The sequence below is a fragment of the Ictidomys tridecemlineatus genome, chromosome 3 (genome assembly GCF_052094955.1).
Source record: "Ictidomys tridecemlineatus isolate mIctTri1 chromosome 3, mIctTri1.hap1, whole genome shotgun sequence".
NCBI lineage: Eukaryota > Metazoa > Chordata > Mammalia > Rodentia > Sciuridae > Ictidomys > Ictidomys tridecemlineatus.
In genome coordinates, this window is record NC_135479.1 from 205,610,899 (window position 1) to 205,634,416 (window position 23,518).

General features: G+C 36.1%; 1 protein-coding gene across 1 annotated transcript in view; it reads right to left on the reverse strand.

Annotated features, from left to right (window-relative positions):
* The window catches only part of Paxbp1 (PAX3 and PAX7 binding protein 1), a 34,331-nt gene extending 10,813 nt beyond the window's left edge, over positions 1 to 23,518 (reverse strand). The window contains exons 1-14 of the mRNA XM_005323600.3: positions 23,027 to 23,518; positions 21,546 to 21,674; positions 17,139 to 17,315; positions 15,311 to 15,532; positions 14,675 to 14,778; positions 13,451 to 13,668; positions 12,759 to 12,948; positions 9,459 to 9,582; positions 6,066 to 6,165; positions 5,872 to 5,987; positions 3,715 to 3,914; positions 2,556 to 2,700; positions 1,533 to 1,654; positions 131 to 207 (exon numbers count right to left, since the gene is read on the reverse strand). Of these exons, the coding sequence (XP_005323657.3) occupies positions 131 to 207; positions 1,533 to 1,654; positions 2,556 to 2,700; positions 3,715 to 3,914; positions 5,872 to 5,987; positions 6,066 to 6,165; positions 9,459 to 9,582; positions 12,759 to 12,948; positions 13,451 to 13,668; positions 14,675 to 14,778; positions 15,311 to 15,532; positions 17,139 to 17,315; positions 21,546 to 21,674; positions 23,027 to 23,369 (2,267 nt within the window). The 5' untranslated portion in view covers positions 23,370 to 23,518. The remainder of the gene's footprint in view (positions 1 to 130; positions 208 to 1,532; positions 1,655 to 2,555; positions 2,701 to 3,714; positions 3,915 to 5,871; positions 5,988 to 6,065; positions 6,166 to 9,458; positions 9,583 to 12,758; positions 12,949 to 13,450; positions 13,669 to 14,674; positions 14,779 to 15,310; positions 15,533 to 17,138; positions 17,316 to 21,545; positions 21,675 to 23,026) is intronic.

Here is a 23,518-nt window from a genome sequence, read left to right on the forward strand (position 1 = left end):
CCAGTCTGTATGTTTATACTATATGGGTTAAGTTTACATTTCAAGCTATCTTTTGTCTTCTAGAACTTTAGAACCATTCTCTGAAGGACAATAGAGAATATTATGTTTAATGTTCTTAATTGTTACTTACTTTTTTGGATATAAGGGCATGAAAACATCGTCATCTAAAGTTCTTCTCATTCTCAACAAAAGTGCCTTTAGGTAAACCTGAAGAATTAAAAAGTAGATAACATGCTTTAATAAGGGCTATGATAATAAAAATAAGCCATATTCTAAACCACATAATTGAGTATTGAATTTTGAGTGAACCATTTTCTTAAGTTTTTTGATTTTCCTCACTGAAAGCCCTAAACTCATTAATACTTTCAACTCTCTATTAAGTGACCCTGTGGGAGGCCATCCTCACATGTGATTTGACTTACCTCCCTGGCTAGGTGAGAGGCACTTAGACACAGCTGTGTCCCCACCCTTCTCCAGGTCTGAGGGCTTGTCCGTGCAGAGGTGTGTCTGGCCACTGCCCTGAAGACCCAGTTGTCGCCCCTAACCTTGGGATGCTGCCTCTCTTAATCTTCATTGGATGGGATTTTCCCCGGAATTTTTTCTTCCCCAATAAAAGTCCACTCCCTGTTGTGTTATCTCTCTCTAGCTAGCCAGTAAACCTTGCTACTGCATTAGGTGGCTGGAGGCTGGATGCTGGAAGCTGGAGGCTGGAGCTAGGAGAAGCCGTCCTGGAGCTGGTTTTAAAGGTAATTTGAGTCTTGTCTCTTTATTTTAAAACTCCTTAGCGTTTTCTGATGGTTAGAACCTTCTTTCATGAAGCCAGCATGGGTCGCAGGCTAGATGACCCCCCAATAATTACCAAGCAATGAAGCCATTTAGAAAACTTTCCATCCCCTAGTCTACCATATAAGTTTTAAGATCAGACACATACTTTGCTTCTTCTCAAAATGAGGTCAGTAAAAAGTTAACAGTGATAAAGAACACCTTTTCCATATTTAGGTAAGGATGTCCCTGAAGGGAAAATAGCATTTTAATCTTGGAAGTAGTTAAAAAACAGTATCTAGTTGCTTTATATGCTGTTCAAGTGTTTTAACAATTAAACCATCAATTGTAAGCCATTTTAGTAGTTTTACATCTCTCTTTCTCCCCCAAAACACAGTTCTTAAAGGTATATCAATTAGTTGAATTGGGAATAGAATTGTGGTGGTGAGAAATAGTATCAAAGTTATCCAGACCATAGATTTTTAAAATTGAAAACCAGTATTTCCAACTTTGTGTATTTTACGCTTTAAAGGCTCATGCTGTCCAAATAGGGAAATCAGATTTTCAGTTGATTTAGAATAACCATTCATTTTCAACTCTTTATTCATTTTCAAGAGAAAAAAAAAAAAAAAAAAGTCTCAGGGCTGGGGCTGTAGCTCAGGTGTGAGGCCCTGAGTTTGGTCCTCAGCATCACATTAAAAAAATAAAATAAATAAAGATACCGTGTCCAAATATTAAAAAAAAAAAGCCTCCTAAAATGATTAAATTACCTGTGTATTTTTATTTTCTGCATTCACTACTGAAGGATATCCATTTATTAATTTTAGTGTAATTCCAACCATTCTTGAAGTCTGTGTTGTAGAAAAAGGATCCCACATATTTTCAGCTATCACTATTAAGGAAAAAATAGGATATGTTGAAATATAAAAGTAAACTGCAGCTTATTTAAATCTGATGTCAAGCAGTCTCTAACAAATGTCAATCCTGATTTATTTCTTCTCTCTATAAAACAAGCCTCAGTATTCTTCAATTAACTATGGGAATGCTGAGGGGGACAGAAATGTGAAGAGGTGATACCTTCTATTTATGCTCCTCAATGAAAATAAAAATGGCAGGGAGGGATTTCTATATACCAAAGGATGTCTTAGTATAAAGATTTTCTAACTAAACTTACAAGTTCATTCATTCTTCTTCTTCTTTTCTTTTGGTATCAGGAATTAAACCCAGGTTCACTTAACCACTGACACACATCCCCAGCCCTTGTACTGTGTTTGAGACAGGGTCTCACTGAGTTGCTCATGGCCTCACTAAGTTGCTGAGGCTGGCTTTGAACTCATTCATGAGTCTCCTGCCTCAACCTCCCCAGCAGCTGGGATTACAGGCATGCACCATCACACCCAGCTATTTAAAATTCATTCTTATTACTTAAAAATAGGTTCCTATACTGATTACCCCTAATCTTTTTGAGAAATTGATGAAAGCACTGAAATTGTTCCCCAGATATACACACACATCCCCACAACCCAAACTATGTATTAAATTTGGCTTCAGGCTGTGTTGGAGTCACTAAAACTCACCTACAGATTAATTACTGTCCCAATTCTAGGCCCACCCAACGTGGTCTTCAAGTTTCAGGTTAAGAGTTCCCTACCACTTAGCAATCTCTGGGCCAACTGGTAACTATTATTTACTATATAATGTTTATAAGGAAATACACTCTAATAAATACTCTCAAAAATAGATTTGGGAAATCCAAAGTGTCAAATGGTCAGTTCAGAAGACAGGAGATTTACCTGTTAGTTTAGGGAGAATCACTTTTTCCACAATGGTAGGTAGTAGTGCAACATCTACATCATCTTTTTCTTGCTCTCGTTCTTCACAACCATAAAACAGCAAAGACTCAAACCACAGCATATTCTCAAAGTCACGACATTTTGCCTAAAACATTTAAAAGATCACCCAAACAGTTTAAAATAGTGAGAGATTCTGCTTCAAGCCAGAAATAAGAGAAACTAGATTGAGCCTTTGGTTATAATCAGTAAAAACTGTACAAAATATATAAAACATGTATTTCCAAGTTATGGACCAGAGAGAGCAAGGATTACAATCCATTAAAGGAACTCAAATGAAGTCAAATGCTGGCTCAGGACACAATGAAATGGTGATTCCATGCAGAGCCCAGCAGACTTGCCAAGTTGAGGAGACAGCAATGGGGGACCTGAAATGGCAGGATGTTGTGGGGCAAAGGAAGAAGCCACGTAGAAAAAGACCTCCAATACACACAGACTCGAGCTTCTATTGTCTACCAAGCTAGACAAACACACAGGGAAACTCCACAAGGTCTGGCAAAGCTTATGAGCAGAATGATTCCCAGAGCTCATTTATTTTAGTTGTGTGTCCAGGGTTACACTCTTTTACAGTCCTTTTCTTTATGATTTACATATTCAACCCACTCAACATTAGTCACATGCAGGTATACACCCAAATTATTACAACTTCCAAACCCTATCATAAACATCATTAGTCTCAAATAGCCAGGTCTAGTTTCTTCTCTTATATAGAGGCAAAAAGGTCCTATCAATTCTATCTCTTACATTTAATCTGTATTACCCTCACAATTTCCACTGCCACTGACTTAATTCAAGTCTTTCCCACCTGTCCATTAGGTTAAGTTCTATTAGGATAAAAGGTCCAAGTTCTCACTATTCATATACCATAATTAGTACATATCATTTTAACTGAGAAAGAATTTATATGTAAATTGAAAAACAGAAAGGATAAAACTTAAAAAATTATAAGACTATTCCCAGATACAGTCTATATTAATTAGTTATAGCCTATGCCCTATCTCCTCTGAAAAATATGTTGCTTAAGCATATATCTCTATTTTGAGACTAAAATGACAGAGAAATCAGGTTACATTCCTTACCAACAGTGACAGAAGACACTTACCTCAAGAGGAGTCCAAGTGAGGAGCTGCAATCTGATGAGGGGGTTGAATAACTTTGGCAAACAAAGGCCAATGTAAGCATCCTTATAGGACATGTAGTATTTTGAACGCCATGCTTCAAACTGGGATTTAATGCAGTCAATTGAATAGAAACTCTCAAGGACATCTTCAAAAACCTTGCTGGACTCTTTTGAAATGCGATCTAACAACAAAACCCCACAAAGAATCATAATTTAGTGTGAAGTAGAAAAAAAAAACACCATAGTTCACTATTTTCATTGCTTTCTTTGAGGCTTGAATATCAATAAGAGGCTCATTAACAAAGGACTAAGTTATTAATTGCAATTTAGAATAAAGGATAAACATAAGTTTAGGTTTCATTTTGTCTTTTATGAACTCTAATACACAACCAGTTCTTGTTTTACAAGTTTCCAATATGTACAACTTTTTTTCAATATATACAATTTTCTGTTACAGAGGTTTAGTAATGCCTCTTCCCCAACATGGTTCAAACTTCAGCAACCCTGCTATATTAATTATAATTGCATAAAATACAAATTTTGCTGCTGCTAGCTTTTCAGTACACAAACTGCTATGTAAACAAGAGCTATGCCTCATTATCAGTGACCAATCATGTCACTTTTTAAAGTCTATTGGTAGCTAAGTGTGGTAGCACATGGGAGCAATTCCAGATACTCAGGAGTCTGAAGAAGGAGGATTGCTAAGTTCAAGACCAACCTTGGCAACTTAGCAAGATCCTGTCTTAAAATCCAGAAAATGGGCTGGGGATACATAGCTCAAGAGCAAAGCATCTCCGGGTCCAATACCTAATAACATGTACACACACGCACACACAGTCTGTTGGTGATTACAATAACTTCACCTAGTCAAGTTCCCGATAAATAGATACTAGGATTTATAAGTGAAAGTTTACTTTGGAATATATGTGTAATGCCTCGGATGATTTAGGAAATCTTTTTAATGGAGATATTAAAGTCCTGATAATCTTCATCATAAAATCAATCTTAACATCCCTTAAAGTGAGACAACCTAGCATCTGTCATGTGAAATTATATAATAAGAATATGAAGTACTCTTATTAAAAAAAAGACAAAAAACAAAAAAGGTTTAACCAGAATCTAATCAACCTTTTAATCTTGCAAATTCCAATTTACAATAAATGTAAAAGTAATAAATGGAAGAACAAGTTCACCAATACCACAAGAAAACAGGCAGATGAATGCAGAATTTAGGATGTTTTCTGTAAGACAAGAGGCCTACTCTATTTAAAAAGTTAACATCTTTAAACGAAAAATAAAGTAGGAGTGAGTATTAAGGGATACTCATTTATTCTAGATTAAAAGCTGTAACAACCAAATGTGGAACATGAACGTTGGGAGGATCCTGGTTTGGACAACAAGCAAAAACATAAAAGAGTTCCAAAAATTTTTTCCCTGAGATACCACTGAGGAAGACTGAATGTGATACTAAAAAATAGTGTGATAATGGTACTGCAATTTCACAAAAATATAACGGTGTTTTTATGAAACACTTCAGGCTATTTTTAGGGGCGAAGTGCCACAACATCTACATGCACACACAGATAAAGTGAAATTGGTGAAAAGGAGGCACTGTTCAATCGGGGTGATGAGTATGGGGTGATCACTGCTGTTCTTTCAAAACTGCTATACATTCAGAAATGTTCATTATGAAATGAGGACGACGACACAGGCTTTTGCAATGACCATCAACCAACACAATTTCAAATAACTACTTCCAAAGATGGGAAAGATATATATGGGGACCCTCTGGGAATGCCTGGTATTCCTAAGAGTACTAACTAGTAATCTTGATAGAAATCATCCAGGACTCCCCAAATCAGGAAGTTCCTTTAGGGCAAGTGCCCCCACTGCCCAAACTAGATAGGCTACAGCAAAGCTTTGCCATGGTTGGATACTTTTTGGTCACTTAATATTCTTAAGAGAAACATCATGTATGCTCTTCAAGTCCTAAATACACCTTGAATTCTTTGAGAATTCAGTATGATATTCATTATCTGATTTAATGTAGAGGTCACAAAAATTCCAACCATTTCATGGTAAAAACCACAGCCAAATAAAAACCAAATTGACAAGTCCTATTTCCAAATAAAATCTTACCTTTTTCCAGATTGAAATTAGTAATGTCTGTGGAAGTTTCTTCATCATCACTAGAAAGGCCTTCAAGGTGATCTGCCATCTTCCCCGTTTGTTCTCTAGCTTGTCTACGGCGGGTCCTATAGACCGACACAATGTTAGATAAAAGAGACTCCTCCCTTCACAAACAAAGCCACAGTAAGCATCTTTAGTACTACCTCCTGGCCTCTCGCTCTGCAATCCGACGTTTGGCATGCTCTTGATACAGTGCCCGATCACGCCCAAAGGAATCAAGATTTGGTGCCATCAGTGCTTTATCTGTAAAACAACAATAGTTAAAATTAAAGGCCTTCCTTCAACAATACTGAGGAAAGAGTCTGTACAGAATAAGCCATTATGATAGACTGTTGCTAATCTCAACAGCAGGATTCTTCAATGACCGGTAAACGGGATAGGTTTTTAGTTTAGAACAAATCTCAGTATTATTCTAGGTTCCCATGAAAAGAAGCCAGAAAAACTAAAGAACCAATTCTTTTTAAGAGTTCAGTAATCCTACCCAAATGCAACTGGGCTTATTCATTATTTTTATGTTTAAGTAACAGGACTAGTTTATGCTATTATGATGACTGCAAAAGAAAAAAAAAAAATCTAAGTTACCTGTGCAAAGGGGAAAATAAAAGATTATATCTTTAAGAAAGAAGAAGGCAGGCATCACATATCAAGTGGCATGAAATGACAGCAAAGAAACAGGTAGAAAGATGTAAGAATTAACAATTTTGTTGCCAAGACTTTAATAACTTATTCTATTTTTCTCTAATTTTGCTTCATGGAAATTTATTTTTACAAGAAGGCAACACCAAAACTAAAAAGCCTATCTGAGTAGGGCCAACTAATACCTTCTCAAATACTACTCTTCCACACACACTTTACATCTCTCTCCCTACTTCCTCCTATTTTCCATCTCTCATTTTGCAAACTTTCTAGGGCATTTTTCTACCTTTGGTTCCTAACTCTCCTATTTAAATGTATATTTTATTTACCATAATTTTAGTTTCTAAGAAGGAGTTCATATTTTTTCAAAACTGTTCTTCTACAGCATCCTATATTTTTGTTAAGATACCTTTCTATTATATCACTAAAACTAGCAATTAAGTGTTAATAGTTTTGGGGTGTTTTGTTTTGTTTTTGCCACCAACATTGCCTGTTTCTGCAATCCCTTTGGTTCCACTGCTTATGTTGGCTTTTCTGGTGATAATTAACAGTCTTCACATATATAGGGCACGAAGGGAAGTTCTGTATGCACAGAGCTGTCTAGAAAAGGCATCTCTATCAAATAGTAGGTTGCCTACTATTTTTGTTGTCCCCCAACCCCCCATATGTTAATGCCTCAGGGTCTTTCCTCTGGACCCATTTTATTTTGCCAATAAAGACACCTTGGCTCTCCTTCCTATGGTGTAAAGGGTGGGGAAAACATCTGTCTGCTACACTTCACTCATTTCTGCATTTGACTCCCATACTATGAAATTATTCTGGAAAAATACAGGATAGTAACTGGAAGGAAACAACCTAAGGGACTGGGTGTGAGAGGACAGGACATATGTAAGTTGAATGAAATCCCTTCAAGGCTTGGGTATATTTTCCCCCACATATCAAGAGATGTCACTACAATTGGGAACAGGAAAACAAATTTGAAAATTAGTTCCCAATCTCAGTGTATCCTATTCTAGATCTTATTATTTTTAAAAGCTGACATTTTTAACTGAATTCTTCATTAATACTTCAAAATAACTGATATAAGGAAGAAGGCGTGTTCCAGAATTCACTAGTTAGTAATGTCAGTTTAGATGACTAAAGTGATGACCTTCTTTCACTTCTGTAAGAACTATTATACACAATAATCACAAGTTGCAGATAAGCACTTATTAGCAAATGAAATTTCAGCCTATGCTTTTCTTTCCAAAAAAAAAAAAAAAAATCAGAAAATGAACTGATTCTTCAGTGTCCCATGTAATTTTCCTCAAATCTTTTGTCAATTAACGTGTACTCCCATAGGATAGTATTTTCCACTTTCCTGTCATTTAAATTCTTTCCAACTTTCCATCTAAATTAACATACATCATTCAACTCTCACTTCAAATTCCGTTGTAAGTAAATAGCTGCTTATTATGAAAAAATAGATTATAGATGGGAGGGAAGATTTAGTAAGATATATAGCTCACACAAACCATTTAACTTAAAAGGAAATTATTTTCCTTCTTCAAATCATGTTTACCTGTAATCTTCCCCAGAAATCTGGTTCAATCTGGATCAAAAAGTGATCTGGGAGGGATGCATTAGTTATTTAAGTGCCCAGTGTCAAGTCAACTTAAACTTTGTGTGGCAAAAATAGGTCAAAGCCATTATAAAGCTCACAGATGAGTCTGTCTCAGCTCTGAGGGCTACATTACCATGATTTTAAGCCTCTCCAAAACCCATCCCACACATAGGAGGACTCTTACCCAGAATACCCTGTATGGCAAAGCACTGCTCTAAAAATAAGACTGAGCCATCTGAATCACCTGGAGTAGTTGTTTAACATGCAGATTTCTGGACTTGGAGGACCTAATAAGAACCTCTAGGGACAGGACCAGGAAATCTGCATTTTAAATGAGTATCTCAGTAATTGTGATACATACTTTCATTTGACTGTGAGCATAGGGAAACAATGAGATGATAAACAAGCTATGAAGAACCCACATTAGTAAAATTCTTCACAGAGCACCCAAAAATATGGAAGTCAGAGGGAAAAATGGAATTTAAAAGAGTTTCAAAGCATGATTAAAGAATCTCTACTATTCTATTTAAAGAGATTTCCAATTAAATTTGGTTTTCCAAAATTCAAGTCATAAAGAAAGGATTATAAATTAATCAATTTCTACATTTTATATTAAATTTCAAGAACTATAGGTATCAACTGACTTAAAGGAAACCCAGTATATAAAGCAAAGTGGAAGGAACATTAAAAAGAAAACTTGGGCTGGGGATATAGCTCAGTTGGTACAGTGCCTGCCTCGTATGCAAAGGCCCTGGGCTCAATCCCCAGCACCACCAAAAAAAAAAATAAAAAAATAAAAAATCTTTGCTTTATCCAAAGGGTTGGTGAAGCTCAAAACTCCTTTAATCTTAGGACTGACATTTGTTATGCAATGTAACTCCTCTCCCGCTTACCACAAAATTCCCCAATCCCTAAACCTAAAACCTTTTACTATGAACAAAAACAGCATTTTTATCAGTGTTATGGACAGAATGAAAATGAAAAAATAAAGGGCCAGATAATGGTTAAGATAAAATACTTTCTATACTCTCAAGGAGAATGAAAAAATATGTCCAAAGAAGAGTACTACTGACAGAATATTAGTGCATGTTCTTGACCTTCTTTGTGAGGCCATGTTTTCTTAAACACAATTCAAGTACATGCTATTATAATATTAGCTCTACCTGACACAACAAAGAAATTTCTTTAAAAAAGAAAAAGAAAGGAAAAAAGCTCCTCGATTTCTAATTTTCAATTAGGCTGCACTAAGTAAACAAGGTTGTTTAATGAAAAATAAAAACCTTCAAGATGGACTGACTTGAATGGCTTGAAAACTCCGAAGATTCATCTTTAATATCATCTTGTCGTCTTTGGACAAGGCGGGAAGCTCGCTGTTTGTACAGCTGATGTATTGCTGATTCAAGTTCATTAATCAGTGGCACCTGTAAAAATACAACACACTCCGTAACACCAAACTCCTCAGCTGCTTACTTATTTGAGGGTTCCATACTATTTCCGGATTTCTGAAAAAGTACCCTCTCTATGGACAAAATAATCATGAATCCCCAACAGGACATGAATAGCAATTCAGCTTGGCAATGCTTATGAAACATCACTTCTTCTTTAAATCCATGTAAGTGCAATAATGTCCAGTGCCTAGTTATTGGAGCAAAAGTTTGGTTAAGAAATTCAACACTTCGATATTAACAGAGAGCAAGTAAAGAAATGTCAAAAGTTCTAGTGCTTAAGAGAATATTTAAGTACTTAGAAGTCTTGTTAATGTCCATTTTTTTAATTTTCTAGCACCAAGATCTGCACCACAATTTTTGGAGATTAAAGTAAACCATCATCAATCTGCAATGCCAAAATACCCATAAGAACAGGAGTCTGCTAACTGCCCAATACTGAACACTTAAACTGCTTTCTCACTCGTTATAGGCCAAGTACCTGCTACAGTACATATTTTATATGTAACTGACTGATTAATAGGGCAAAATTTCTAGCTATCATTAACCTGTCTGAAATCCACACATCTCAAACTTAGAAAATTCTCTTTCTTTCCAACGTTTAAATTTATCCATATTTTGTAATAAAAATCATCATATAAACTGTCAAAACTTACAAAGTCAATAAAAAATTTTCCAGGCTATATCCACAGCTAACTCATTTACTTGATTCATACAGAATACAACAACTTATAGAACCAGAGAACTAAGTGTAAACAAAAATAACCCAGAAAGCTTTCTCTTTATAAATACTTTATACTATAGCCAAATGCTACGAAACTTTCACAAATCACTAACAACCACTACACATACTTGAGGAAACCAGAAATTCTAGTTTCCCGATGGTTAGTGTAAATGGAAAATACACTACTTAGGGTTTGGGAACACTGGCACCAAGTGTTATAGCAGCTTCCTGAACTGAACAGACTGCAAACAGAAAATAAAAAGAGGCAGGTGGAATACAAAGATGTCTAAAATAAAAGCAATTGCATAAACTTGCATGATTCCATTGCAAAAGTGGCAAATGTTCACACAAAGGTCAAACTAATGGGAGTTATTTTGTTCTTTAGTATGCCACATCATGGGCAAACAATGCCCCCAAATCTGCAATGATTATCCTGGACAGCTGAGTCCAAAGACATTAAAATTTGTCATTAAAATTTGTTATAATCTGATGTTTTTCATTTTCTTAAGCAACTACTGCCAAATCATTTTCACTTACACTTCTCCACCTCCCACCCAACCACACCCCCTCATTTTTTAATCACACAGGACTAAAGACAAATGTACCTAAGATACATTCTTTTAGTCCTGGACATTAAAATTCCTGTAGGAGCTACACAACCAAGCTGGCAATATAAAGAATTTATCAACTTATAATTAAGATTCTGATTATGTCATTTTTCTCTTTAGGTACCTGAATACACTTTAACAAAGCCTAGAGAAAACTTGGAAAATTAAAACCTTAAAATTCATTTTCAGCTCTCATTCAAGTTTTTTAACAATATGAATTTGTCTCAAGAGTTTGCACCATGACAACTTCTTTACCCTCTCCAAACTCAAAATAATCATTATTTTAGGACCAAATTTAAAGCAAAGAACACAAGAAGAAAGATAAACATAGGGAAACAAAACAGTGAAAAGTTAAAATGACTTACAAATAATTTAAAATCTAAGTTCAAAAATCACTTAAAAGCTTAAGGAAAGAGGAAAAAAATAAAGAAATGTGTTTCTTTAATGGTCTTACCCTTAAAGGATATTTTTATAACAACCAAACTGAATATTCAAACCTATCCAATTGTCCCTAAACACTTTTTAAAAACCCCAATATTTTCTATGACAATTTTGATATTAACAGCTCATCAGCATAATACAAATGAATGCAGAAAAAAATCAGAATAAAATACTCTTCTTCAAAATAACATGTATCTACCCCTTTTAATTAAAATGTAGTCACGGTATAAGTTATACGTCCCATTTCCAGTCCTGATTCTCGCCCCTGCTTAGCACAGAGGAGCTCATGCTTCTTCCCCACCTCCAGGCAAATGATTGGTCACAAGGGACATCATAACTCAGACTGTTATTACTTCTCCAGAAAATAGGGGAAGGGGATGTGGTTTACAGGAAAACATGATAAATCCTATAGAGAAGACACAATGAATGCTAACCATGCTGGATTTGACCACAAGCTGATTGAAACCACTAAGAGCCATCACAAAGACAGTGTTCTTTTGCTAGCCTTTGATTTTTATGGTATTGAAGCAATCAACAAAGACAAAAGTAAAACACTCATTTTATCATACTATATGCTTACAGATTCTATGCTAATCCTAGCCAATGATAAAGAGAAATATACTTTTCAATCTAAAGTTTAGAGAGAATATCTAAGGCCATGACTTCAATTTTTTTGAAAGATAAGGTGGTAAAGTCCACGAATATTTATAAGCCAGTGTGTCAAACAGTATATTTATCTTAAAGAAAAGTTGATTAGGACATTACTTGAGAAATTAGCTGTATGCAGCTAATTTTTAAAGATGTAAACAACAAATGGTTAATAGGATACTAAAAGTTGTATCAACTATCATAATTAAAAAAAAAAAAAACTTGGAATAAATGAGACCTTAGAAGAAATTATGCCCAATGAATGACTTCTGAAATAAATGATAGGTTTTTTTAGACAAAAATACTAGTAAAAGCAATGGCAACTAACTACCTAGGATAAAAAAAAAATAATAATATAACTACATGTAGGAGTATTTTAAAAATAAGTTTAAATCTGAACCATAAAATGAAAATTCCATCAGAGAAGTACCTTCTATTCTATTCAACACAGGCCAATAATCTACCATTATATTGAGACAAGACTTGCCAAAGTCTTATTTAAGTGTGCTCTGAGGTATTCTCTTTTTTCCTATTTTAACAATGGCACTGTATTACCCTCAAGTGAGAATGCCACTAATGAATTGAAGAAAATAAAGCATGACTTTTCATCACTTCTAAAGTTGAATTCAGAGTATATTTTCTGAGAATTAAAGAATGTTCTATATACATAAGGCCGTATAGACCTCCCTACTTTGCCTTATTCAAAGAGATTAATATTTTTGCATTCTTACCTTTTCACTGAAACACTCAAGCAAGTCTTGGACATACCCTCGCATTTCTTGCAAAAATTTATACCGTTCACCAATACCCCCAGAAGACCCTTCTAATCTTTCAATAGCCCTGGTAGAATCCACTCGGCTTTGCAGATGCTTCTCATGCTGCTGTCGATTTGTTTTGTGCAATTCTTTCATGGAGTCCAACCTTAAGAACACAAAAGGATAAATATAACATATTTACATCCAAAAGTTTATGCTGTCAGGACTCTTGCAATATTATTATAATGCATTTAGATCCATTATTAGAACATAAAAATACTTGGCATGGCATCTTTTCATCTGTACTGCTTTCAAAAAATGGCAGTTTATAGACTTCATATAATGCTATTTGGTGGGCTAACCAAAATTTCACTGTGTTGCTTTTCCCCCCATATCTTGACTACACTTTTTCAGAGTCCAAGAGGTGCAAACTCAGAACTTTCTTCAAAAAGATCATGGAGTGGCATTTTTTATAATTTTTCGAGGCTTCCACAGAAGTAATCCAAGAAGGTAGCAGAACAAAGTATGAAGTCATCTTCTGTTAGGCTTTTGAAGATGGGCCAGTGAATCTTCTTTGCTGATATTCTGCATCTGCTACCCCAGACTACATGTTGCCTGAGGGAACAGAAAGCTAGAGGACAGGTCTTTAAGAAGTTGATCTGCCCTACCTGTCTTTAAGCTGTTTCTTTACCAAATCAATAGTAACGGGAGTCATCTCATTACTGGGAGTTTTGAAAGGGGCTGAATTATCTGTTTTTTGAGATTTGGCATCTGATGATCCATAGGTCGTGTAACTATAAGGAATGCCATAGGATGAACCATAAGGCATTGCCTGGTAAGTGTTCTGGTAGTACATATTCACTTCAGTGGGCTGACTCGCTTGAACCTAGAAAAAAAATGGGATTTATATGAAAACTGATAGTTAAACTTTAGAAAAGAATAAAATGCCTTTAGCATTTAAAAAGAAAAATAAATATTATGCCCATTTCCCAAACATCATGTAATTAAAATAAATTACTACAGAATTCTTCAAAGTCAAATAAAAGAAGGGTTGGATGAATGTCTTATGTCTTCTTGGTGGACTTGATGAATGTAATTTTTGGAAAGTTAGATCATCCAAAATTTAAAATCGGAACAGACATTAGAAAAATAATCCAGGGCCACCATTTTATCAATGGAAGAGGGTAAGTGACTTGTCTAATATCAAGAGAATAAATGGGCAATCAGAGAATCAGACTCCTGAAATCTAGTCCAAGACTTTCTCTGGGTTTGGTTTTTTAATACTGTTTTGTTAATACCACTCAAATACAAGCAAATTCTGCCTCAAAACAATATTAAAAAAAAATATTTTCATTCATGCAATTTTATCCACAATACTATTTACTTCTATAAAACAAATCACTGTAAATATGTGGGGAGATGTCTTTCACCTATCTGTATATTTTCACATTCATGGGAAATTCCTCTTCTTCAAAGTAATTTTTTTGAAGTCAGAGGAAATAAGGCATAGAGGGAAGAAACATTTTCTCTGCAGCAGTGCTTCCCTAACTTCAGCATGAATCAAAATCACCTAGAGAGCTTGTTAAACAAGATTGCTGGGTATAACCCTCAAAGTTTCAAACTTTAAATTTCATCTTTCTGATGGGCTTCCCGGTGACGCTAATGTTACTAGTTGAAAAATCACTTTGAGAAACACTGATCTAAGAAACCAGAAATTCTTTCATCATTCTGACTGTAAAAAGCCAGTTTGATACATAACCTCATGTGATTTTCTTGATTATGCTACCTGAATCAACGACAAAGATTCAATATGGATTACAGTCACTTTAACAAAATAGACAAAAGGTATTTTTTAACCTATTTTTTAATTTTTGAAGTTTAATTCTTCTTACCTGAGGGATATTAATTCCTTTTCTTATCTGCTCCTGTTCCCAACGGCTAAGCTCTTCATCTTGCTCTCCAGTTACTAATGCATCATCGTCACTCCCCTCAATACCTGCAACCATGAGCAACAAAGAAAACTAAGCAAAAGGAAACTAAGTAAAAAACACCCAGAAAGTGGGATGGGGGGGGAGATGCAGTCCTGTTTCACAATTGAGCACTATTGTTATTAACTCAATCTTACTAAAAAATGTCTGTTATAATCTCTCTTGTTTGATAGTTGTGACTATGCCTAGCTTGATCAAAGTACCCCTTGAAGCTAAAGGCAGTATTTAAAGTAATGGTTCAAATCTTAGGTTTCTTAATCTTTGCAAGTTTGACATCAATTCTACAAAGAATAAAATCCACTGCCTCTTAAGAACACTTAATTATATAAATTTATGCATGTAAAGTGTTTAGGAAAGTGTTCAACAAATACCACCAATTACAAACATGTTATAGTTTTCAAAAAATTTCAATTAGCTATTTGTACCCAAGCAAGAACAGTCCTCTAAAATAAAAGTTCAATAAATGTAAAATCTTTTTATTTGGTTAAATCACATTTAATAGCAATGTAATGGACTTTCTATCCAATTAAATCAAGTTACCTATTTCCTCGGCAATTTTTTGTCTTTGTGACTTTTCTTTCACTGAAAAAACTATACGGCGTTTCTCATCATCATCTTCATCATCACTGGCATCATTTTCATCTTCTCTAACAAGGCGGCCTTTACCAGGTTCATTATCATGAGGAGTGAAATCTCCCAATTCCCGAGCCATTTGACGCTTTTTCCTTGCAGCATGTATAAATGCTGCATCTGGAATTTCTCCTGGAAACAAATGCTAAGAATTATAAAATATGGCAGTACTAGGATGATAAAGTCTGTATTTTCTTATAAATATGAAGAATATGATAATGCAAGGTACCTGTGTCATAATAATGTTTTAATGCTAGCTGCTGGCACCCCCTTCCCAAACTGTGCCTGCAATGTGTTTTATTTTTATTTCAGTTTAAATAGAAACCAAAAGTAAGAAAACTTAAAAGCAATATATATGGAAAAGAGATGAGGGAAAAAGTGGAAAACCAAACTAATTTCATCTGTATTTTTCTTTTTTATTTTTAAGTAATAAAACTATATCACTAACCTGAAAAACTGATAAAAATAAAAATGGTACCCAGAATCTCATGACCCTAAAACACTGATTTATAGTACATTTCTCTTATACTTTTTTAGTTCACATGTATAACTTTGTACCTAATTGTTCTTCATATTAAACCATAAAAAACCTTTCTCCCTACTGTTGTTCTAAATAAACATCATTTTTTATTATTATATATTTTTTTAGGAGATGGACACAACGCAATGCCTTTATTTTTATGTGGTGCTGAGGATCAAACCCGGGTCCCGCCTGTGATAGGCGCTCTACCACTGAGACACAATCCCAGCCCTACATAAACATCATTTTTAATGACTTAGCAATATTACCTGAACTGATAAAGTATAATCAACTATACATTCAAATTAACCTTTTGCCTATGTTAAGAATTAACAGCTTACTACTGATGTAATTGTTATTTTTCTAAATTTTGTTCTTTGTAAATAATGTTGCAATAAAAACACCTCCTAGATAAGTTTCTAGATAGGGAATTACAAGGTCAAGGGTAAGAAACATTTGAAATGCATTCATATCGACAAATAGCTTCCCATAAAGACTACAGCAATTAGGTAGCCACTAGCTACTAGAGATACATTTAGGCATTTATCACCATTTCCCCAGCCCAGGATAGGCCTTTTTTTTTGCAGTACTGGGAATGGAACCCAGGGCCTTGTACACGCAAGGCAAGCACTCTACTGAGTTACATCCCCAACCCACAGAGAGGCATTTAAAAAAAAAAAAAAAAAATTGTTATTTCTTTTTTTTAAAAAAGATTTTAATTCTTTTTAGTTCATTTTTATTCAGCATTTTAAAAAATTTTTATAAAAATTAATAAGTGGTACTTCTTCATAATTTAAATTTGGCTAAAAAACCACTCATTTATTCCAAAACTGATTAGTCATGCATGGATCTGAAAACTATTTTCTATAGAAAACTAAAAAAGAAAAAAATATAAAAATATAAAATATAAAACTAACAGCAATTTTTGCTTTTTATAGCAGTTCTGGAAAGAATTGAAGTATTATTCTGAAAAAAGACTTTAGGACTTTTTACCCAAATATTTGAAACCCATTTGCTTTAATAATAAAATTGCCTGAGAATAAACTTGGGAAAACTGGGCAAGTTTTAGTTCTCTCATTTTCTGTATTTGCAAATGTAAACACCCTACCTTCAGAGTTGTCATGTCACTTAACTAATTTCCTTCCTTAATAACTATCTTTAAAGATGACCCTTCATGAGAACTTAGTTTAGTTCTGACAACCATTTTCAAGTACATACCTGGACGGAGAACATTCAAAGAAGATAAAGCATTTGAGAATGTTCCACCAGCCTTTGGCTTTTCCTCTTCCTTCTCACTCTCCATATCCATTTCATCTTCACCATGCTCACTGATGATAACTCCATCTTCTGGGTTTGTGTCTTTGACATGCCCTGTTTTGTCCAGAGGTTGTTCATCTAAATATTTGAAGTAATTAAAATATAATCCATAAATTAAGTAGGTACATTTTATTCAACTGAAGGATCGATCAATCCACTAAAACTTGGAATATTTCAATTGTTTATTAAAAACTCAAAACTAATGCATGAATATAAAATGGCTCAACAGGAATACTTAGGTGAAAATAATATAGAGCACACAGGGATTCTTTGAGAGTTCAGGTAATTTTAGTCAAAATTTTAATAATTTATCAAACTGTCTTTCTCTGAACTCCCACAAATCACTGCTTATATTTCTTTTAAGCATTATTTCATTTTGTGTGGCAATATTCCACTCTAAACTCCTTTAAGGCAACTTTCTGTCCCCTGCCTTCCCCCGCAAAAAACCTCTTTTCTTTCAGACCAGATAGGTTTCCCTGGAACTTGTTACCTATCACTGAGGAGGAAAGATTCCCCTAACAGTTGCATTTACACTGTGCTAGCCTGACCCCACTTCCATGACTCAATGTTTTAAGAATGAGCTATGACTGAAAACAGAGGCAAGTGATTCTCTTTCTAGAAATCTGGAACTGGGACAGAGACAAGTCAGAGACAAGGTAGCTTTAAGAAGAATCATGATATATAAACCAAGACGGGAACTATGGAGTGGCCACGTTCTGTCAGAGGAGCAGAAAAAAGGGCTCTTTGGTTCTCAATTCCAGTCCATTCATGGGCTTGTTTCAAGTCTGCTTTTCTTCCACTTGGGTCCAACAGACACCACCACAGCTTTAAGGTAAACTGTCCTGGGTTTACTTTATCTATAACTAACTAATCCTATTATATCTTCCATCCCAAGTAAAATTAAAAAACCCAAGGCCGTTTTACACTGAAGCGATGCTCACAATGGATACAACGAATATAATGTAAGAGTAAAGCAAAAGTTTATTCTAATTCAGAAAAATGTTCTTCTGTTGTTTCCCTAACATGTTCTCCCACTAAAACTGCTTCAAAAGTTCTCCCTTCTTCTCAAGCCATATTCTAATCTCTTAACTTACAGTCCCAGAGATAATATCCTTCTTTTAACTTCCCTACCACCTATCTCATTAGCCATATACTTCGTATTCTGAAGCTACAAGACTTTAAAATTCACTTTATCAGATGTTTGGTTACATGGAGTAAGAAAAACTACCTATTTCCTTCTACTCTAAACCCACATGGCATCAATGGCTTTTCATAGAATGAAAATAAAACCGCAAAAAGTTTACTTGATCAGATATGCTTGGATAATTTCGGCATATTTCAAAGATTCAATGTTTTACTGAGTTCAGAGTTACTTGCTTGGGATTGAGCAAATACAAGGGTAAAGCATGGTGACAAATGGATGTTTTGTTAGTGGTCTTGTGATCCATCTAGACATATCTATAGAGATGTAAAATAACTTTGTTCAAGATTCTACTGGTGCTTTTGGTTTCACTTACTACTACTTCAGGAAATTTGCCCTCACAATTAACTATCCCCATCACAGTAAACTTGGTCAGGCTCTCTTTCCTCCTCTACTTAACTTAATTGGTCCCTCTAGCTATTGTCCTCTACTTCTCTCTGCTCTCTTCCACTTCCTCAACAATTTTCAGAGTCTTAGACTTAGCAAATGAAGGGCTTTGATATCTTCCATTCTAAGATAATCCAATGACTGCAGCCACAGGTAATTCTGATAGTATGGTTGAGCAATTTAGCAAAAGGTGTTCCTTCTTTTTGTAGGCACAAAGCTTGGCTAGTGGCCAGAAAACCTTCCCCCAGAAAAAAAAAACTCAGCAATCTTGTTAATAGCCCTTTTCCTTGGTCCTCAATTTCCCAACCTCTCTTTTACCACTGACAAGCAGCTTCAAGATTTCCTTCTTTTTCTTCTTTGGTCTCTCTGGTAAATCTTCTTCTCCATGATATGTATGCTTTATTACAGAGCAGCAGTCTTTGGTCCTCAGTAACTTTTCCTTTATACTGCCTCCTTGTCAATTCCATTCAGTTTTAATTATCACTTCAAATAAGCACTATACCTAAATCTACAACTTCAGCTGTTCACTAGTCAATTTTACTCAAATTCAAGTTAAAAAGAAAACATTATTTTAGGAAAATCACAAAAATGGAAGTTGAGTCAATATTACTCATTTCAAAGTTAATTCATCTTTGCCTATAAAGGAAGACCAGAGGCAGAAAAAGTTTGATTAACAAAAGGGCCTCTAAGACCACCATTTCAGCAATAACAATGATATCTATAACACAATGGCTCCACCTTTGGGGGAGGATATTGAGATATTTGGTGAGTGAAATATCAGAACTATATGAGGATAAAAGGCAGGAAGAAGTCACAAAAGGAGCCCCATAAACCTCATACTCACTTCAATTTCTAACTTAAGTGTGAATGGTTTTATTTACTAACAAAAGCCATAGGTAAAAGGCCTTTTTCAGTTCCCACTTGCCAGGACCTTTCCTACACTATTTCATTGTATAGTTGTTTCTCAAGAGCTCCAGGAAAAATGAGGCAATTTCCTAGACTCCTAAAATAATCACTTCCTCTAAAAATATTCCTCCTACTACCTGCCTTCCGCATTCCTATATGTAATTCATAATTATTCTCAGCCACCCTGGCACATCAAATTTGACTACTTCTTTTAAACTTAGCATCAAAAACATGTACGATGTCTATCAATTCTCCCTTGAAATGTTTCTCAAATAATCCTTTCTTTCCATTTCTTCTTCCATACTCATAGCAAATATTTTTCATCTTTCCACTATTTCCAACCTAGCCAGGAAAAGTCTCCATTTTGACATTTTTAAACTCATTATTAATGGATCAAAGCTGTCCTCTGAGTTTAAACTGCTTTAGGTCTCCAGTCTCCAACCACGTGCCAATCCATGCTGTATGTCAATACCAGGTTAAGGTTTCAAAAGGCATGTATCATGTCACCATCTTGGTGTGCCAAGGAACCCAGCACTTCTAAACACCTTACTTAGTGAATATCCTTCACAATCTGTCAATAATGTATTTTCCACATTAAGCCTTTTAATTATTTCCTTTACCAATCACCTGCTTTTGCCTGTCAGATAATACTTGCTTTTTTATAAACAGTTCTAATCATTTTAATTCTTGATATCCCCATACATTCCCTCTTCTATTTTTTGGAATTCTAATTATCAAAGATCTAGCTTCATGCCCCACTTCTCTATGAAGCAGTCCTCCCTCTTCTGGGGGAAAAAAAAATGTAGTTAGCCTCTGACCACTCACTGGGACATTTTGCTAAACACTAAGTCTTATTTACATGATGTTGTCGCCACAACTAGATTGTAAATTTGAGAGAAAAGCATACTTATCCCCAAGAAGTCTACCAATGAGAACCTGGAAAATAATAATTCTACCTTTAATTCTACAAAAATATATATAAATATATATAAAGCATTTGTAAATATATATAAAGCATTTGTATGAGAATAACTCAGACCATAGCATATTATAATGAGTCTACTTTTCTAAAGACAAAAAAAATGGCTTAAAGAATGTTTACGCTTAGGGGTAAGGAGTGAGCTCAGTGATGCCTACATGCATGAGGTCTTAGCTTCCATCTGTAGTCACAGTGGGGAGGGGAGTTAAACTTAATAAGAACACAAAAGATATTATCTGGGGGCTGGGGTTGTGGCTCAGTGGTAGAGTGCTTGCCTAGCATGTATGAGGCACTGGGTTTGATCCTCAGCACCACATGAATGTAAAATAAAGATACTGTGTCCACCTAAAACTAAAAAGACATTATCTGTACAATGTACCTGCCTCACACTGAGGACTCTTCACCCATGTTCAGATAAGGCTGCTAAGGGAGGGTATTATAAACACTAATCTTACTGCATTCCTAAATATTCTCTAAGAATTAAACCCAGTACAGAAATAGCACCAAAAATGTTGACAACTTGTCTCCATAAAATACTAGTAGAGGGATTTGTACAGTACTCCTTAAACAAGAATAAACCTGTGTCCTGAACACTAGTAGGAAAACTGAAAGATTTAATTATTTCAAAAGAAACATTCCAGTAGCAACAATCTATCTGTTTAAAAAATGCATTTACATAACCAACTGTGTGAGAATTAAACAACAGAACTGCATTGCTATTCAAAATGGACACTTGAGAATGACCGAGTGAAAGAAATGAGTTCACAATATGTCACAAATCACAGAAGAAGAGTTGTCTATTTGTCACTTCAAAAGAATACTATTTGGTACTTACTGTCTGCTGATGAGTTGAGTTCTGTCTTAATCTTGGACTTTTCAAGATCTTCTTTATATTCTTTCTTGAGCAATTTTACTATCTTTTTGCTGTAACTTGATTTCTTCACTTTAAAAACTTCTTCATTTTCTTAAAAAAAAGAAATTAAATAAGATCTATACCAACTACTTTCAGAAAATATTTTCCTTCTTTCCCACAATCACATGTGCTGTTCAAGTTCTTCCAAGTGTATACTCCCAAATATAATCATTATAAAATTTGAAATTATTTCAAGTATCTATCAAAAACTGAGATCAACTTCCCAAATTCATCTAGAGTAATGAAATCTTGAGACTTTTAAGGCATAACAGAAGTAACTTCACAAAAATGTATTTATTATTACTTTCCTTAAATCATCTACTTCAGGAGGAAAAAAAAAATCACTCAGAAAGTCTCAAATAATTTTCAAACCTGAAACAATTTTATATCCAAAATCAAAAGGTGCTGTCAAGTCTGAGTTAACTCCACATCCATCATAAACAGACAGTTGAAGACTAAGCTAAAAGCAAATTACTTTGCAAAAATAAGTTTTAGTCATTTTTTTTCAATTTTTTTCAATTTTTAGGTCAAGCACAAAGCTACCAAATAGTCTATGTATCATCAAAGACAGAAACTGGCCTGCACTCCTCTCAAACAAAATAACAGAAATGCAAAGATAAACTGCCTACCTTACTAGAAACATGAAAGCATTTGAATCAATATTTGAATCTTAATGTCATTTCTCATAACACAGAATTAAGTCATAAACACTCAACTGGGTGGGAAGTTAACAACAATTAAAAAAAATTTTTTTAAGGCTCATTTAGGTTCAGAAATCTAAATCCACTGCAGCCTGATATCTCACGGGAGACTTTAGAAACTGCATGTTTACTTTTACACCGTCTCTTCACTGTTCCAAAATCCAAGGCGAAAGCAGACTTCTGCTACTTAGAACCAGAGCTGCGACTGTGGACTTCTGTTCCAGACCTAGTACTCCTTTTCAAAACCCAGCCTTCCTGTTCAAAGATGCTTGGGACCAGAGCACCGGCGAGACGTGGGCACAGTGGCCTGCAGAGGGCTCAGAGAGCGTGCCAAGAGCAATCTACTGAGGAGCTCAATCAAATCAAGTTCTCTCTGAAACACCCGGGAGAAGCGACAGGACAGGGAGCACGGATTCCCACTTAAAAGACTCCGACGACAGATCAGAGTTCCTTCCCCCTGGGAGTGGGAAACGCAGGGCGAACAAGCAGGAGCAGGCAGAAGAGAAAAGGCTGCTGGCAACGCGGGAACGCGTCCCCCTGCCCGAGCACAAGGCCGGAGGCGGGGGAAGATTCGCAGGCGGTCGGGAGGAAAGGGGCTCTGTTCTGGGGTGCGGGAGCTCGGCATCCCGGGACGGCGCGCACTGGGGTGGGGGCCTGGGGGTCGGGGTGCGAAGGTCTGGGTGCCCGAGGCGCGACGGTTACCTTCCTCCTCGTCCTGGAAGCTGAGTAGGCTGGCCCGGGGCACCTCTTTGTTCTCGCGAGGCCTCTTGCGCGGCTTCAGCCCGTTGCCGGGCTCCGCGCCGCCGGGGAAGCCGCCCCCCGCCTCAGCCCCGAGGCTCGGGGTCAGCGCGGAGGGCGGTGGCAGCCCCGGGCTCAGCATCGACTCCCCCCCGGGGGCCCTTTCGCCGCCGCCAGGGCCCGGCTCTTCGCCAGTGGCTGGCGGCGGCAGCAACGGCGGCGGCTCCTGCTCCTCATCGCGCTCCCGCTCCTCCTCCTCCGAATCGTTCCGCTTGCGCACGTTCACCCGCCGGGCCTTTCGGAACATCCCTGCGGACCGCACGGTGGTCAGACACCGGCTCCCACACTGCGGCCCAGACAGCGAGAAGCTCACCAAGGCGCACGCGCGCTCTCCGGAGCTCTAGCCGGGTCGTGTCTTCCCTCTCGCTAGCGCGTACCACCGAGTGCGCATGCGCC